The sequence below is a fragment of the Pygocentrus nattereri genome, chromosome 2, assembly GCF_015220715.1.
Source record: "Pygocentrus nattereri isolate fPygNat1 chromosome 2, fPygNat1.pri, whole genome shotgun sequence".
NCBI lineage: Eukaryota > Metazoa > Chordata > Actinopteri > Characiformes > Serrasalmidae > Pygocentrus > Pygocentrus nattereri.
In genome coordinates, this window is record NC_051212.1 from 41,238,485 (window position 1) to 41,255,615 (window position 17,131).

The 17,131-nt window shown below is 42.6% G+C and overlaps 4 protein-coding genes across 4 annotated transcripts; all 4 read right to left on the reverse strand.

The window, feature by feature from the left end:
* Positions 1-2,168: 2,168 nt before the first annotated feature.
* LOC108418150 (histone H2B) lies at positions 2,169-2,992 on the reverse strand. Its single transcript, XM_017690112.2, has one exon. The coding sequence runs from the start codon at positions 2,978-2,980 to the stop codon at positions 2,606-2,608; it is 375 nt and encodes a 124-aa protein (XP_017545601.2). The 5' UTR covers positions 2,981-2,992; the 3' UTR covers positions 2,169-2,605.
* A 783-nt stretch (positions 2,993-3,775) lies between these two features.
* LOC108417204 (histone H4-like) lies at positions 3,776-12,548 on the reverse strand (the record flags this gene model as incomplete). Its single annotated transcript, XM_037543937.1, has 2 exons — positions 3,776-4,052; positions 12,462-12,548. Coding segments are annotated over 2 exons (315 nt in total), but the record flags the coding sequence as incomplete, so codon positions are not given.
* Positions 9,247-9,730, reverse strand: LOC119261844 (histone H3). Its single transcript, XM_037531789.1, has one exon. The coding sequence runs from the start codon at positions 9,712-9,714 to the stop codon at positions 9,304-9,306; it is 411 nt and encodes a 136-aa protein (XP_037387686.1). The 5' UTR covers positions 9,715-9,730; the 3' UTR covers positions 9,247-9,303.
* LOC119261853 (histone H2A-like) lies at positions 10,395-10,850 on the reverse strand. The gene has a single exon (XM_037531819.1). The coding sequence runs from the start codon at positions 10,831-10,833 to the stop codon at positions 10,447-10,449; it is 387 nt and encodes a 128-aa protein (XP_037387716.1). The 5' UTR covers positions 10,834-10,850; the 3' UTR covers positions 10,395-10,446.
* Positions 12,549-17,131: the final 4,583 nt, after the last annotated feature.

Below are 17,131 nucleotides of genomic sequence, written 5' to 3' on the forward strand. Positions count from 1 at the left end.
TGATTACTTTGACCTCAGCAACAATCAAAGTTCTTGAACTAAATATATTTTCACTTCACCATAAACCTAAAGCCTCGCTCTATATCTGCTATGGCTTTAACTGCATGATGAGCCTGAGGCCTGGCTGTAAGTCTGATTTGGCCTACTCTATGACATGGACTCAAAGCTGAGCTCTGCACCTGATTTTAGTTCTCTCATTTTATCAGAAGTCTGATACATCTCAGTTCACTGACTCCATCACAAGCCTGATGCCCTGCCCTAAGCTTACTTTGACGTTCTTTAACTGGAGCTACTGTTACTCATCTAACTTTACTATAAGCCCAGGGCCTAAAGCCGAGCTCTAAACCCACCATCAGTCCCTCTCTATACAGCGTAAGCCTGTGGCCTAGCAGGAAAGATCATATTACTCACTGTCTTCTTTGGAAGTCAAAGGCCTTGCCCTACACTGACTTTCATGATCTCGGAGTTCAGGGCTATAGCAGCTGTTACTCTGACTACTGTATAAACCTGAGGCTGTCGGGACCCAGAGCTCCCTGTCCTCCGCTCCGAAGTCCCAGATGATGTGGAAATTTACTAATTAAATAAAGTTACATCAAAGTTTTAGTTTTACTTTAACCTGTTTTCTCATTTAGAAAGAGTAGCAAATTAAAAGAATTGAATAAACATTCTTGCAAAAGTTCAAGAAAAGTGAAGAATCACTCTTTACAAAAAAGTCAAAAAAAGTATTTTCTTAATGTCCCTGGACCCAATTTCTAATTCCCAATGTGTCTTGTTTTCCGGAGAAATCTGGTAACCCTTATTTCTCACCCAACTCAAGATGTTTTTTTTAATTAATTTTCTCTGCCTTGTTTTATCAGGTCTCCCTATCCTCCCTGTGTCCGTTGTTTGAAACACTTTCTTATTAAATTGGCTCAAAGACCAGTTCTTACCAACCCTTATCAGCTAGCCTTCCTATTCCCAGCTAACTTCTACTGTAAAAGCAGTGTTTCTCACTCTTTCTGACCTGCCAGGTGATTTTTCCTACCACAATGGCTCCTTTCATTCCCATACCCTGCTTTGTGTCTGGAGTTCATGCTATTCTATATATGGAAATATTGGGCCTGCTTTTCCGGTCTCTGTCTGCCTGCCTCAGTTAAATGCTTATAGGCCTGTCTGTCTCAGTTTTAGTGTTTATAACCATTTTTAATATTTTCCAAGCTAATGATCGTTACAAAATTTTAGTAATTTGGGTTCAAGGACATTTTCTTCAAAAACTCCAACAGGCCTAGCCATAAGTATGTAAGCTTAATGGCACGTCTTGCACCTACTTTTGCTTTATGTTCTTGCTTTACCCGACCTGTACTCCCTGACACCTTATCATCAGCCTAAGGCAGGGGTGTGCAGTCTTATTCACAAAAGTTCGGCGTGGCTGCAGGTTTTCACTCCAAACAAGCTGCAGCACAGCTGACTTCACTTATTTAATTAGTTGGTCTCAGTCTTGGAGTGAAAACCTGCAGCCATACCAGCCCTTTGAGGATAAGACTGGACACCCTGGCGTAAGGGCTGCTTTCATTTCCTCTAACAGCTTTGTGCATATCTATATTCTTTGATGTAAATAATGCTGTATGTTGCACTTCTGGTTAGATGCTGACTGCATTTCATTGGCTCTGCACCTGTAACTGCACAATGACAAAGCTGGATCTAATCTAATCGGAGCCTAACGCCTGTCTCTGCATCACAGCCCTAAGACTTAGACTGTAACAGACTTTAACTAAGTCCCATTTCATCAGACTTCTCTGGCCCGGCTGTAAACTCTTTATCCTCAGTCTAACTTCAATATGACTGCCCTAAACGCAGTTATACTCACTCAACGCCCCTTTACTTGGACTAAATACAGCAGAAGCCTGGGGCCTTGCTACACACCTGTTCATACTTCCTGAGCCTAAATCCTAAATCCAAACTTATCATTGCTTTAGTCCTAAAGGCCTTAATTCTGCTCTTCACACTCCACACAGTATTCCAGCTATTCTCTGGCCCAGCACACCTGATCCAGTTCATAATCACTTACAAGGAAATGTTTGAGGTGGAAAAAACAAAAAAAGACATTTTAGCAATGAGCAGCGATAAGAAACACTTTAAACTCACCAGCCTAAAAACTGGATGTACAGGATGAGTCAAAAGTCACAGGACAGGTTTTACTATATTGTATTATTGATTTTGTGACAGCACAAAAAATAAAATCAAACTTAGTGTAGCCTTTATTTTATTAATGCAGTTTGAGTTCATCTCTCTCTCTCACACAGTGTGAAAGCAAAAAAGGAGCTCACCAGGCCGCACATTTAAACCGTGTTACTACATTCAAATATACCATTATTTTAAACTACAAAAACCCGAATGACGCGTGTTACATTTATTATTGTATATATGAGGCAGAGAGCGCCATTTCACCAACACCCATTACCCAAACAGAGAAACTACGTGTAAAGAAGCTGCGCAGGAAAACGCAAACTAAGTTTCATCAGACACATCCCCGCTTTCATTCTCAGAAACAGAGAAAAGCTCTTAAAGCGAAACCGTGGGTGGCTCTTAAAAGAGCCGTTGGGTTTGATGAAGTCCGGGTCACTTCTTACTTGGAGCTGGTGTACTTGGTGACGGCCTTGGTGCCCTCGGACACGGCGTGCTTGGCCAGCTCGCCGGGAAGAAGCAGGCGCACGGCGGTCTGGATCTCCCTGGACGTGATGGTGGAGCGTTTGTTGTAATGAGCCAGACGGGACGACTCACCGGCGATGCGCTCGAAGATGTCGTTGACGAACGAGTTCATGATACCCATCGCCTTGGACGAAATGCCGGTGTCGGGGTGGACCTGCTTCAGCACTTTGTATACGTAGATGGCGTAGCTCTCCTTCCTGGACTTTCTGCGCTTCTTTCCTCCCTTGCCGGCCGTCTTGGTCACGGCTTTCTTAGATCCCTTCTTCGGGGCGGACTTGGCAGGTTCAGGCATAACTCTCCTCTTCGAGTGAGACTGAAGAATGAGGAGAAGCGCCAGGCACCGGCTTATTTACACTGCGATATTCCAATAGATCAGGCTCCGCCTTCACAGTGCTGTCAAACGGTCATTGGACGATGAACAACGGCTCGCTTGGCGGACAACCCACAGCTCTCCTTCACCCCACTCTCCTCCTCCTAGCTAAAGACTGTCTTTGTTCTCTTTCCCGCGCATTCCGATCTACTGGGTGTCCTGCACAGCACATCTGAACAAATTTATTCAAAATATTTCTTTTTATTGCTCTTTCATAAAATGGCGTCACATTTCTAAACACATTTTTTATAAATAATAATAATAATTGTGTATTTTGGATCTCAAAATGCTGTTTTACTAAAAAAAATGAATAATAATTTATTATTCAAATAAATTGTTCAAGTCTTTCTGTATTACAGAGTTAATCAGATCCAAGTAACACATTTGAGTTCATTTCAAAGGAAATTGAACGGATGTACCGGGTTCTGGTGGAGAACCGCGCTGCGTTTGACCGTTTCAGCTGTAAAAGGTAGAAATCGTGAAGCTGTGACGATGAACAATAACGGCTTTACTAACTAAACGACTCCAACAGCGTTTTCTGAAACCTACAGTAGCTCACCACACACAACATATACAATGTTCCTCTTTCTCTGTTGTTCTGGTATTAAAGTAAGATCACTACTAATTTCCTCCCAACGTTGAATTTAAATGGACCAAACTGAAATTCCCATTTCTACTGAACGGGTCATAAGGAGCAGCTCTTCTGGTGGGAGTGTGGGGGGCTCTTAAAAGAGCCGTTGGGTTTCTGGTTGTTCGAGTCGAGCGTTTAACCTCCGAAGCCGTACAGGGTTCGTCCCTGACGCTTCAGGGCGTAAACCACGTCCATGGCGGTGACGGTCTTCCTCTTGGCGTGCTCGGTGTAGGTGACGGCGTCCCTGATCACGTTCTCCAGGAACACTTTGAGAACGCCGCGAGTCTCTTCGTAGATCAGGCCAGAGATACGCTTCACACCGCCACGGCGAGCCAGACGGCGGATAGCCGGCTTGGTGATGCCCTGGATGTTATCGCGGAGCACTTTGCGGTGACGCTTAGCGCCTCCTTTACCGAGACCTTTCCCGCCCTTTCTTTTTTTTTTTTTTTTAAAGAAACTTTATTTTAACAAAAATATAACAGTTTACAATTAACAAACAAACATCATCATTAAATACAAAACATCAAACAGTTACAGACTTTATATTTTAAAAAGTCAGAAAGTCCCATTTCTTACCTTCTTGTTTTTTTGTATCAATAGTCCTTCTTCTTTTCAGTTCCCGTATAATGTGACTAAAAACAACATCACTGGACACAAAAGCTTGATCAATCGTCATTCTCGTTCTTGTTTTCCACAATTGACTTTTTACAATGCAAATGATGAGCCATAATAATTCCTTTTGTTGTTTTGGGAGAGAGTTTCCAAATAATCCATATGCTATTGTCTTCATATTCATTTGTATATTTATATTTAAGCTTTGTAATTTATTCCATGTTTCTTTAGATCTATAACAATCAAATAAAAAGTGTTCTAAGGTTTCTTCAGCGTCGCAGTTTGGCATGGGGCATTTTATAGTCTTTACATAGCAGCTCCACCTGACCACAGTTCTCACCCTTTCTTTTTTTTTTTTTTTTTTTTTTTTTTTTTTTTTTAAAGAAACTTTATTTTAACAAAAATCCTCGTCCAGACATTTTCACTGATTTTCCTCCAAGTCGAAACTCAAAGTTTGAATAACGTTGCTGTGCTGAACGCACCTTTATAATGCTCCTCTACAGGACCTAGTTGAAACCAAAGGACCCGGAGGCGGAGCTACACGCCACAGACACTACAGAGAAACACACAAAGCAAAAACAATCAGTATCACTATCACCACTGTCATTATTAGTATTTCACAGCCTTACAAATCTGATGCATTTGTTAAGACGACCTTGTGGCACATGCCAGACTGCCAGGAGGAAGAAACACTAGAGCTGTTACCATGCTCGATAGGTGTGGGATAAAGTGAGAGTTATGGGACTTGGAATGAAATTAATATGAAATCTATTTTTATGGGATCTTTAAAGAAAATATGACTAAAAACAAACATGATTTTTTGTGGATGGCTCTTTGTGTTGTAAAGTCTAAACTTTGACTATCGACCAGCAGTTTGTTTCAAGTGAAACTGTTTTTAAAAGCATAGAAACTGAAGGCAAAATACTGAAGACAATGAACACGTTGGTTAAGGACACAGACATGCGGGACTCTCTTACTTTGTAGACAAGATTTAACAAAACAAAAAACAAGTTTATGTAAATTTTGTGGTTTTCTATGCTGTTCTGTTATTTTTCTGTAGTTTGATGAAATTTAAACCAAGTTAAAAAAAAAAAAAAAAAAAGCCAGCTGATGATCTTCTGGGCTGTGTTCATGAACCCCATGCAGTGCTCTCCTCTCTACCACTGAGCAGCTGCTGGACCACGTTGAGATGCAGTATGTCAGCACACTCTCGATGGTGGCGTGGTAGGAGGACACCAGCAGCTTCTCCTGAAGGTCGATTTTCCTGAGACTTCTCAGGAAGTAGAATCTCTGCTGCGCCTTCTTGACCACTGCCATGGTGTTGGTGGTTCAGGAGAGAACTTCAGAAATAACAGAGAAAAAAAACAATAAAAAATAAATAAATAACAAGAATAATAATTAAAAAAAAGAAAAGGTTTGCTCAGGATGCAGTAACAGTGTTGGGGTAAGCTCCTCTTATACTGTAGATGATTCAGGTGACCTTTTAAATCCATACAGTGACTCAGAAAAGCTGATTTTAGGGGATTTTACTCTGCATTTCTCTCAGGCAACTCTGAGGATTACAAAAGGTCCAGATATGTACACCCCCAGCACAGACTCTTCACACTCCTACCTTCAGGCAGACACTACAGGAGTGTGAAGTCCAGGACGACAAGACTGACCAACAGCTTCTATTCACAGGCCATCAGGCTGGTGAACACCTCACTCACTGCCTCTTCCGTCCTCCCGGTCTGAACTGATTTAACCTCACACTCCTTACCTACACTGCACTGCTGCTGTTAGAACAACACTGTTTACATCCATTACTGCACAGAACAACATTGTTTACTGTTTACTGATGCACTTTATGAACAGCTGCTCTACATATTTGCACATATGCACGTGTAACTAATTTTATTTCAACTTTCATACTGTATATTTGGTGAATGGAGGAACAGCAGTTAAAAGTAAAAATGTAATCTTAAGAATAAAAAGAAAATATAAGAATAACTCTAAAAACAGTAAAGAATTTCATTGTACAGTGTAACTGCCTGTTCTGCTGTGCATATGACAATAAAACTCTGGAATCTTGAACTGGTTAACTAACACATCTGATCCCATGAAGGAAGTGAGTAGGAATCTGTCTCTAACAGAACTCATTACAGAACCAACAAAACCGAATTTAATTGACCCACCAAGTCAACAATCCAATCACATGCAATAGAAACACTACCATAATAAAGTCAGGCTCTCGGATAGAGGTTAGAAGACCTTAAAAACATCAGGATCAGACACAGATCAGATCCCTTGTTCAGCTCTGAAAGATCTTCCTTGATCAATACTAGCAACAAATCATGGAGCCTCACTAGAAGAAACGGTGACGGAGACCGACGGTCACTATCAGACAGCTGAGGAATAAACGACGCTATGACCTCAGCAAAAAAGTCAATGGTCTTACCCGGAATCTACTTTCACTTCATGCAAATTCCGGCCTAACTTTAGATCTAAAATCACTCATTTTAAGCTCATGCTGGTGTCACAGTTTGCCAAACTAGCCGTACAGCTTAAAGTCTAGTTCTGTACCTGATTTTAATTGTCCAGCTTCATCTGAAGTCTAATGGGGTGCTATAGTTCACCCTTCACTCACTCTTACCATCACAAGCCTGATGCCCTGCCCTAAGCTTACCTTCACATTATATAACTGGAGCTACTGTTACTCACGCTAACTTTACCACAAGCGTAGGCCCTAAAGCCGAGCTCTAAACCCACCATCACTCTCTTTATATACACTATAAGCCTGAGGCCTCCTTTCACTTTAACCTCCATCATCATAAGCCAAAAAAAAATAAAAAATCAAATCTCCTTTTATTCGTGCTGTCTACATCAGGAGTTCTACACCTAACTAGAAACCTACTTATTAACATGCTTTCATTCACTTTCACCTCATCATAAGCCTGGAGCCTAGATATGAGTCTATAGACGCCCACTGTAAACACTTCCAAAGCTTGAAGCCAAGTCCCATACCTCCTACTGCTTCATCTAACTTCCTCATGAGCCCAGGGCCTAGCTCTAAATCTACTCTACATACACTCCAACTACTATATAGCAGCTTCATCACCTGCCTAAAGCCCAGCCCTGTACCCATCATTACTTTTGCTTGATCTAACCATGTTATAAGCTTAAAGCATAGCTTTGAACACAATACTATTAACTTTAACCTCATTATATATCGGAGGCCTCGCTGTAAACTCACTTTTACCTCCTCTAACTTCATAACACATCTCGAGATTCAACAGTTTTATATTCTCTTATCATGCTTATGATAAAGCTATGCTGAGAAAGTAAATGTCTTGCTATGTTCCTCTTCTCATTCACATTAGCTACCATAGAAGCCCAAGGCCTAGCTATTAACTGACTATTCACCACCTTTAACTTCCACTGTAGGATTATAGTAAACACAGACATCTCCAATTAGTCTCATGATCTAGTTAGGCTGAATGGAAGGAACTACATAGTAAGACATTGCGCTGGTAAGGAATCGCGAGTCAGCAAAAGTAGCCTCACAGCTAAACCTCAGACTTCAACATTTCACTGCATTAAGGCCTGGGGCTCAGGAATAATCCACTCTTTGCTTCCTCTAACATTGTCATGAGCATACGGCCTCGGCCTGTACCTACTTTTAATTTCTCATCAGAACCTCATCATTGGCTTAATGGCTTGTTTTCTACCTCCGTTCCTTAATGCTAGCTACATCAGGAACCTGAGCATAAGCCTGGGGCCTAGTTGGAAGCCCATTTTTGCTGACTCTGACTCCATCATGAGCCTGTGTCCTAACTCTAATCTCATTTCTACTTCATCTCACCTCATCATGTCCCTATGGTCTCGCTCTAACTACACAGTAAGCCTACGGTTTAGCCCTGCATCTATTACTACACACTATAACCACAGTAGAAGCCTGAGGCCGAGCTATAAGCCTCACTCTAACTTCATCAGGTGCCTAAGGTGTAGCCTTAAACCTACTTGTACCCTCTGTGACTTTACCATTAACCTGAGGACTACATGTAAATATAAATATGCTCACTCTTACTTCATCATGAGTCTGACCATTAGCTTTCTCACACAAAGGCCATCATTAGTCTGAGGCCCAGCTCGACATCAACCTTCACTTAGTGTGAACTACTTCTGCTTCCTCGAACATCCTCCTAACCTGCCTGTACTCACTGGCACTTTATCATTAGCCTGAGGACTAATTTCATCTCTGACTTCAGCATTAGCCTAACTCCTGGGTCAATATCACAGAGCTAAAGCTTCACTTCTGTCCTACTTTTACTATTATCATTCCATCACACGTCTCTGGCATAGCTGTAAACTCACATTCAAGGCTGTGTCCTAAATGCAGTTTCACTCACTGATAAATTTACACAATTCATCACAAACCTACAGTCTACCTGTGAACACACTTTATGGTAATACCAGAGAAGCCTGGTTACACACCTGTTCATAGTGCCTGGAGCGTCATCAATAGTCTCAAGTTTAACTCCAAATGTATGTTTACTCATTCTAACATCTAAATCCATGCTTCAGTCCTCCAGCCTTCCTCAGATTACTGCATTCTGCTTTTGACAACACGCCACACTACACAGTATTCCAACTATTCCCTGCACACCACACCACATTTAATTACACCGTATTTGCTTAAACTACCACTAAATAAGATATGTATAAATAGGAATGTGAAGTTTCACCATTTTATAAGCTGAGTTATCACAACACAAAGGGAAAAAAAAGAAAAAAAAAAAAAAACAAAAAACACAATATGGCTCATTTTTAAATACAGAGTCCCATGATCCACACAACACAGTAACTACAGGCAGATTAAACTGCTCAGGAAATGAGCAATAAATTACATCACAGCGTTTAAGAGCTCGGAGTTTCCTAGAAAAATCGCTCTTAAGGACTGAAACAGTTTGGTGGCTCTTAAAAGAGCCTTTTGGGTGAGGAAGTTGTGGTCGCTCCGCTGAATCTAAGCGCGCTCTCCGCGGATACGGCGGGCCAGCTGGATGTCTTTAGGCATGATGGTGACTCTCTTGGCGTGGATGGCGCACAGGTTCGTGTCCTCGAAGAGACCCACCAAGTAAGCCTCGCTGGCCTCCTGCAGGGCCATGACGGCAGAGCTCTGGAAGCGGAGATCGGTCTTGAAGTCCTGAGCGATCTCCCGCACCAGGCGCTGGAAGGGCAGCTTGCGGATCAGCAGCTCTGTGGACTTCTGGTAGCGGCGGATCTCGCGGAGAGCCACGGTACCGGGCCTGTAACGGTGAGGCTTCTTGACGCCGCCGGTGGCCGGAGCGCTCTTCCGGGCAGCCTTGGTAGCCAGCTGCTTCCTCGGGGCTTTACCACCGGTGGACTTACGGGCGGTCTGCTTGGTTCTCGCCATTACGATAAACTCTGCTCTTCTCTGTAAAAGACAGAATGAGCTCGCGCGCACAGCGCGGCGCTTTTCTGCATTGGAGCTGCTCTCCGCTCATTGGGCGGCTTGAATATACCCGCCTCCCATTGGACGGCCGTCCACGCAGGCAGTCAAACGCTATTGGGCGGCTTGTTTCGCGCCAACATTTTCAAACTACAAGACGCCCCAAAGCTGCGGCTTCTCAGCGTTATTTTCCTTCTTTACTCGAACCCGCGTCCCATTGGCTAAACTTCTTCAGTGTGCCCGCCTCCCCACACGTTGGCCAAATCTTATTGGGCGTCTTACGCCGCGCCAACATTTTCATCAATAATCTTGTGATTCAATAATCACAAGACACTGCCCAACGCTTTGACCGCCGTCTTTCCTCATTTTGTTGTTTCACGTCCTGTGTAACTTCACTCATACTTTTGGTTCATTTATTATTACACGCCTGCTATTTCACCTTCCTCGCGTAGTTAGATGCTCATGAAGGTTTATTCATCGTGTTCGAGTAGTTTCTCATTTTTATTCAGTAGGTAACTGTGGGACGGTGGCGATGCCATGATCCTTTAATTTCTTTTAAACATACAACAACCTATAACAACCGATCGAAAACGTTTCTTGCATTAAAGGAATATAGAAAACGCTGCACTTTTGTCGCCAACGTGGGTGGCTCTTAAAAGAGCCTTTGATTATTTACGATTTCGCAAAAAGCCCACTTTACTTGGTCTTGGCAGGCTTCTCAGTCTTCTTGGGAAGCAGAACGGCCTGGATATTGGGCAGAACGCCACCCTGAGCGATGGTCACTCCTCCGAGCAGTTTGTTGAGCTCCTCGTCGTTACGAACGGCCAACTGCAAGTGACGAGGAATGATACGGGTCTTCTTGTTGTCACGAGCGGCGTTACCGGCCAACTCCAGGATCTCAGCGGTCAGATACTCCAGCACGGCGGCCAAGTAGACGGGAGCACCGGCGCCAACGCGCTCGGCATAGTTACCTTTACGCAGAAGCCTGTGTACACGACCAACAGGGAACTGCAGCCCAGCACGGGAGGAGCGAGTCTTGGCCTTCGCCCTGGCTTTACCACCGGTCTTTCCTCTTCCACTCATTTTGTAGTTCTCTCAACTTTGTCAATCTAAGCTGAAATAAAGTGCTCCGGCCTCCGAGCGCCTCTCTTATAGATAAAGCGGCTTAATTTCTATTGGCTGGAATTTGACGGCCATCCACAACCAATCCGCGTCGTCAAACTGTAGGGTCCGCCCACTGCTCTTCTCCAAACCGCCCGCATCTCCCCCTCCCCTTCATGCTGCCTCCCGTGTGTGTGAGAGGGAGACGAAGACAAAGAGGGAAAGAAATAGAAACATTCACGCCCCTGTTTTCTGGATTATTCTGTCGAGCCCGGCGCTTTCCTATAATTTCACTTCTGATTAGTAATGAATTTCTGTGGGCAGCGTGAAGGAAAATCGAACTATCCTAATCCTTTTAACCTTGGATTCAAACTTCAAACTATCTACAGCTACTGCAGGGCATGTACCTCAACCTTCTCCATCATTATTACCTACTTACTCTTATTTTAGGAGAGATTCAGAGCTCTCTCCGTTCATCCCACTAACACTGGCGTCTTCTGAAGACTTCAAATGCACCAACACACACACGAACATGAAGACGTACAAAAAAAACCGTCGTACACACAAACGTACACTACATATTCACATACGCGTTGCGTACATGTTCCCTCCACCCCAGCTCTCATTCAGCCCCCTCCACCCCAGCTCTCATTCAGCTCCCTCCACCCTAGCTCTCATTCAGCCCCCTCCACCCCAGCTCTCATTCAGCTCCCTCCACCCTAGCTCTCATTCAGCCCCCTCCACCCCAGCTCTCATTCAGCTCCCTCCACCCCAGCTCTCATTCAGCTCCCTCCACCCCAGCTCTCATTCAGCCCCCTCCACCCCAGCTCTCATTCAGCTCCCTCCACCCCAGCTCTCATTCAGCCCCCTCCACCCCAGCTCTCATTCAGCCCCCTCCACCCCAGCTCTCATTCAGCCCCCTCCACCCCAGCTCTCATTCAGCTCCCTCCACCCCAGCTCTCATTCAGTCCACTCTCCTATTCCTCGCGAAAGACTTTGTTCTCTTTCCGCGCATTCTGATCTACTTGTGTGCTGTAGAGCACAATTTGAACAAATGTACTCCAAATAAGTTTTGTTATTGCTCTTTTTCATTAAAAGGCATCACATTTTTGAGCACCTTTGACAGGTTGAGTTCTGCCAAACTATTTTCAGAAATCATGTATTTTATTCTGTATTTTGGATGTCAAATTACTGTTGGATTGTCTTGATTTTCTACTTGAAAACATCTTAAACTAAAAATGTATTTATCCAGATGATTCTGTGTTCCAGAGTTAAATAGATCCGTGTAACACGTATAAGGTTCTCCTAAGGGATTTTGAACGGATCTATCGGCTTCTGCTGGAGAAGAGCGCTGCGTTTAACCATTTCTGCTGTAAAAGTTGCGACGCCTTGACGATGAACAACGGCTTTACTGCCTAAACGACATTAGGTTTGAAAAAACGCTGCTAGATTCAGATTCCTTTATTGATCCCAGGAGGAAATTGCAGTGGTCACAGTTGCAGCCATTATGTAAATTAAAATCACTGACGCTTCAGGGCGTAAACCACTTCCATGGCGGTGACCGTCTTCCTCTCGGCGTGCTCGGTGTAGGTGACGGCGTCCCTGATCACATTCTCCAGGAACACTTTGAGTACGCCGCGAGTCTCTTCGTAGATCAGACCAGAGATACGCTTCACACCGCCACGGCGAGCCAGAACCCCAGTTTACAATGTCAGTCTGATTTGCAATAGGCTCAAACTCCTTAAACACAACATGTGTAAACCTTCCCAGAGACTAATCAGTGAGTACATGCAAGCAGGAACTCCTTAAGGAAAACCAAAATTGAACATTGGTGTAGGTTGGGGTCTTTCATGTGAAATAAAAGGAGAATTTTCTGATAAAATCAGAATCGTCTTTTCAAAGTGTTCATCATGTTCAACATTCGATTCCTCCTCTTGGATAAGCTGTAAAGTCACTCAGCACAAATTAACAGCACACTGTAGTGCACCGAGCCATGTTGGTCCAGTTAAAAACTGAAGCTTCAAGCTCAAGTACATCTCAAACTGCATAGAAACTGTAGATATCTTTGACTATAAGTCAGCAGCAGCCATGAACATGTTGTTAGCAAGAGTTTTCATTTCAGGCTGTTGTAGACCATGCAACATGTGTTTTTTACCCATTTGTCTGGCAAACTGAATTGTAACTTCATTTACTTCATCATGCTGGTCTCTATTTTTTTTAATTAACTAATATATATTTTAGTAAAATAACTGAGATAAATGTAGACCTGCTTGTCATTTCTTCCTGTCAGCTTCTAAAGACCACCACTCGGACCACCACATATCATCACATAATATGCACAGATATGCGCAGATTGTGCCATAATGTCACAATAAATGACTTTTAAAATGTTCTTTTTCAAGAAATGTGACAATCAAAAGTGTTAATGTGCTGTAAATCAATGCAAGCTAATTTCATGTGTCCTTTCCTCACTGCTCACCTGCTTGCACTGTAAAAAAATGGCTCATGAGATGAACCTAAAAATTTCATGTAGTAACAACTGAAGTGATTTAAACATCAGCCACTTTTTCACTTTTTGCTGCTGTGATCTATCTTCTTATGTTTCACTGCATTGTTTAATAATCTATAGAATCTCTAGAAGACTGCCTGTTGTGTCAAATTCCATCCACTCTACTAGACTTATTAGACAAATGAAGATTGTACCACTTAAGATGGGGGTACCCCCTGCTCTAAATAAATAAATAAATAAATAAAAATACAAATACACTATATTTCCAAAAGTATTCAGTCTTCTGCCTTCACACGCATATGAACTTGAGTGACATCCCATTAATACATCGGGTTTAATATGATATAATATAAGCTTTAACTCTTTTGGGAAGGCTTTCCACAAGGTTTAGGAGGGTGTTTATGGGAATTTTTGACCATTCTTCCAGAAGCGTGTTTGTGAAGTCAGACACTGATGTTGGACATGAAGGTCTGGCTCGCAGTCTCCGCTCTAATTCATCCCAGAGGTGTTCTATCGGGTTGAGGTGTAGGCCAGTGAAGTTCTTCCACACCAAATTTACTCACCCATGGCTTTATGGACCTTGCTATGTGCACTGGTGTGCAGTCATGTTGGAAGGGGCCATCCCCAAACTGTTCCCACATTGTTGGAAGCATGAAATAGTCCAAAATCTCTTGGTCTGTGGAAGCAATAAGAGTTCCTATCACTGGAACTAAGGGGCTGAGCCCAGCTCCTGAAAAACAACCCCACATTATAATCCCCCCTCCACCAAACTTGTCTCCACTGCTCTGGAGTCCAGTAGCGGTGCTTTACACCACTGCATTCGACACTTTGCATTGCCATTGGTGATGTAAGGCTTGGATGTAGCTGCTCAGCCATGGAAACCCATTCCATGAAGCTCTCTACGCACTTTTCTTGAGCTAATCTGAAGGCCACATGAAGTTTGGAGGTCTGTAGCGACCCTGCAGAAAGTTGGCAAACTCTGCGCATTATGTGTCTCAGGATCCGCTGACCCTGCTCTGTCATTTTACATGGTCTGCCACTTCGTGACTGAGTTGCTGTCATTCCCAATAGTTTCCACTTTGTTATATTTTCACTGACAGTTGTCTATGGAATATTTAGTTGCAAGGAAATTTCATAACTGGACTTGTTGTATAGGTGGCGTCCTATCACGGTACCATGCTGGAGCTCACTGAGCTCCTGAGAGCGACAATTCTTTCACTGTTTGTAGAAGCAGTCTGCAGGCCTAGGTGCTTGGTTTTATACACCTGTGGCCAAGGAAGTGATTGGAACAGCTGAATTCACTGAGTTGGAAGGATGACTGAATACTTTTGGCAATATAGTGTACACTTGGTTGCATGGTTTAGTTTGGGTGTGCATCTTTTTGTAGATCATTGAGACAATACTTGAGATGCTATGCTATATTGTTAATCTCTCCTCCCTCCGAATTTCCCACTCTAGCATTAAGCCAAAATGTTCTCACTGTGATCTGTTCTTCAGGCATGGACAAGCTTCTGGCATGCTGCCATTTGCCCAAATCATACTGCTTCTGTTTATTGGTGAGAATGAAATATGCATACAACTTTTATTCATTTCTGCAAAACATAATTCTATGTCATCTGTTACAGTGGTTTTAGATTAAGAGGCCTGGCCTTGTTTATATTTTTGCTCTTTATTTTTCAGGTGATGTATATTCAAATACAATCTCTCCACTGGAAACTCTTTTTGTAACTGAATCAGGGTGTTTGCGTAATCCTCGACCACCTGGCTTCTCCAGACAAAAAGAATGGATTTGTTGATCTCCTCTGCTGCAGTATCAGTCCCAAAATCCCCAAAGCTATTTAGCACTAAGAAGGCACACTGGGCTCAACTTAGTTCTTTGTCTCTTTGGGGCGAATGTTACAGTACGGTATGGTACGGTTGACAGAGGTCCCACTGCTTGAAGTGGTTTCTCTACTGTCCTGTTAATCAATCTCTCTCTCTTTCTCTCTCTCACTCTCTTTATTTGAGCTCCTGAGCATCGTCTGCCTGAGTCATCACGTTAGCCATCAAAGCTGCTAGAGTCACCAGAGCTCCATCTCTGTTGGCTGTTTTGCACCTCAACTGCATGAACTGACCCTCCTGATGCTGCTGCTGCTGCTGCATAAACTCAATTAACCACTGCTCCACTTATTTCCCATTTTGTATTCTCGTATTTTATAATAACACTGTTTGCTATCCGGGGTCAACCAGAGGAGGATGGGTTTCCCTTTTGAGTCTTCAGGTTTCTTCCTCTTGCTCTAAGGGAGGTTGTTGTTGCCACTGTCGCCATTGGCTTGGTCTTGGAGGCTTGGACCCAGATTTTTCTGTAAAGCTGCTTTGTGACAACTCCTGCTGTAAAAAGCACTATATAAATAAACTTTGATGTGACTTGACTTGACGAATGACTATGTAGTGTTTCACTGTACAGATGGGTTAAAATGCAGAGGAGAAATTTAACTCTTGTGGGACTAATAACGGTCACTTAACTTTTTTATTATTATTAATTATTTTATGAGCTTATATGATTATTTTAAGACCACATCACAATTCTATATGTCTATGTCAAAAAATAGAAAAAAAATATTAAAGTTATTTTATAATAACTGATAAAAGTGGCTACCAAAGCTCATAAATAATAAACCCATGCATAGAAATCAAGCTCAGCTTAGTTTCCTGCTCGCCAGCTTCTCATTTGAATTTTCTGTTCCACCTTAAATGTTCCTGCAGTTATTCTGAGGTGCCTTAAATGTAGAACGAATTTAAAAGTTGGGGAATACGAAGCCACATCAGCTCAATAAATGCATCAGTTTACCTCAATAAATAATCCTTGATCAACAAATGACCTCAGACTTTTGCTCGGAGACGTTTACTGAGCAGTTAATGTGCAGCACAGCGAAGCTACAATCAGCCGTTGGAGCTGCTGAACATGGGCCATGTGATGAACTGGCGACCTCTCCAGGTGTATCCTGCCTTCCGCCCAATGACCACTGGGATAGGCTCCAACAAACCCCGTGACCCATAAGGAAAACCGGCTTAGAAGATAGACTTTTAAACTTTCATACCTGGCTTCAGAATACCTGCCTTTCCAAAGGCTTGACTTTTATAGACAATTTTAACCTCTTCTGGAATCACCCCTCCTTCTATAGATCTGATGGGATTCATCCCAATAGGCTGGGTTCTCAGATTTTAGGACATAATATGCTTTTCTCTGTTTTTAATTTGAAATGACAACTCAAGACCTACAATGCAAGTTCAATTATACCAGTAGTCATTAATAGTAGGAGACCTAGGACCAGCATTTTTACAAGAAATACCAAGAATCCTCATAATTTTAATGTTTTTATTAATCGTGATAATCTTATCAGCATTAAGCCATCTCTAATTTCCATAAACCCCCAAGAAAACTGTAATGATAACCCAATGAGTAGTGAGAGTTTTAAGAAAAGAAAAGGTTTAGGTATAATGCATCTGAATATTAGAAGCCTACTACAAAAAGATAGAATGGATCATCTTAAAATCCTGGCTGCACAGTCTGATCCTGATATAATAGTTTTAACAGAGACCTGGCTTAGACACTGTACCACTGATGAAGATATAGCTTTAAATGATTTTATCCTCCATAGAAAAGACAGAGTTTCAAGGGGAGGGGGAGTTGCTATTTATATCAGTGTAAATTTACAAGCTAATGTTTTATGTGCAGTATCCAAAGAAAAATGTTATGAGTTCTTAGCCCTCCAGGTTTCACTCGGAAAA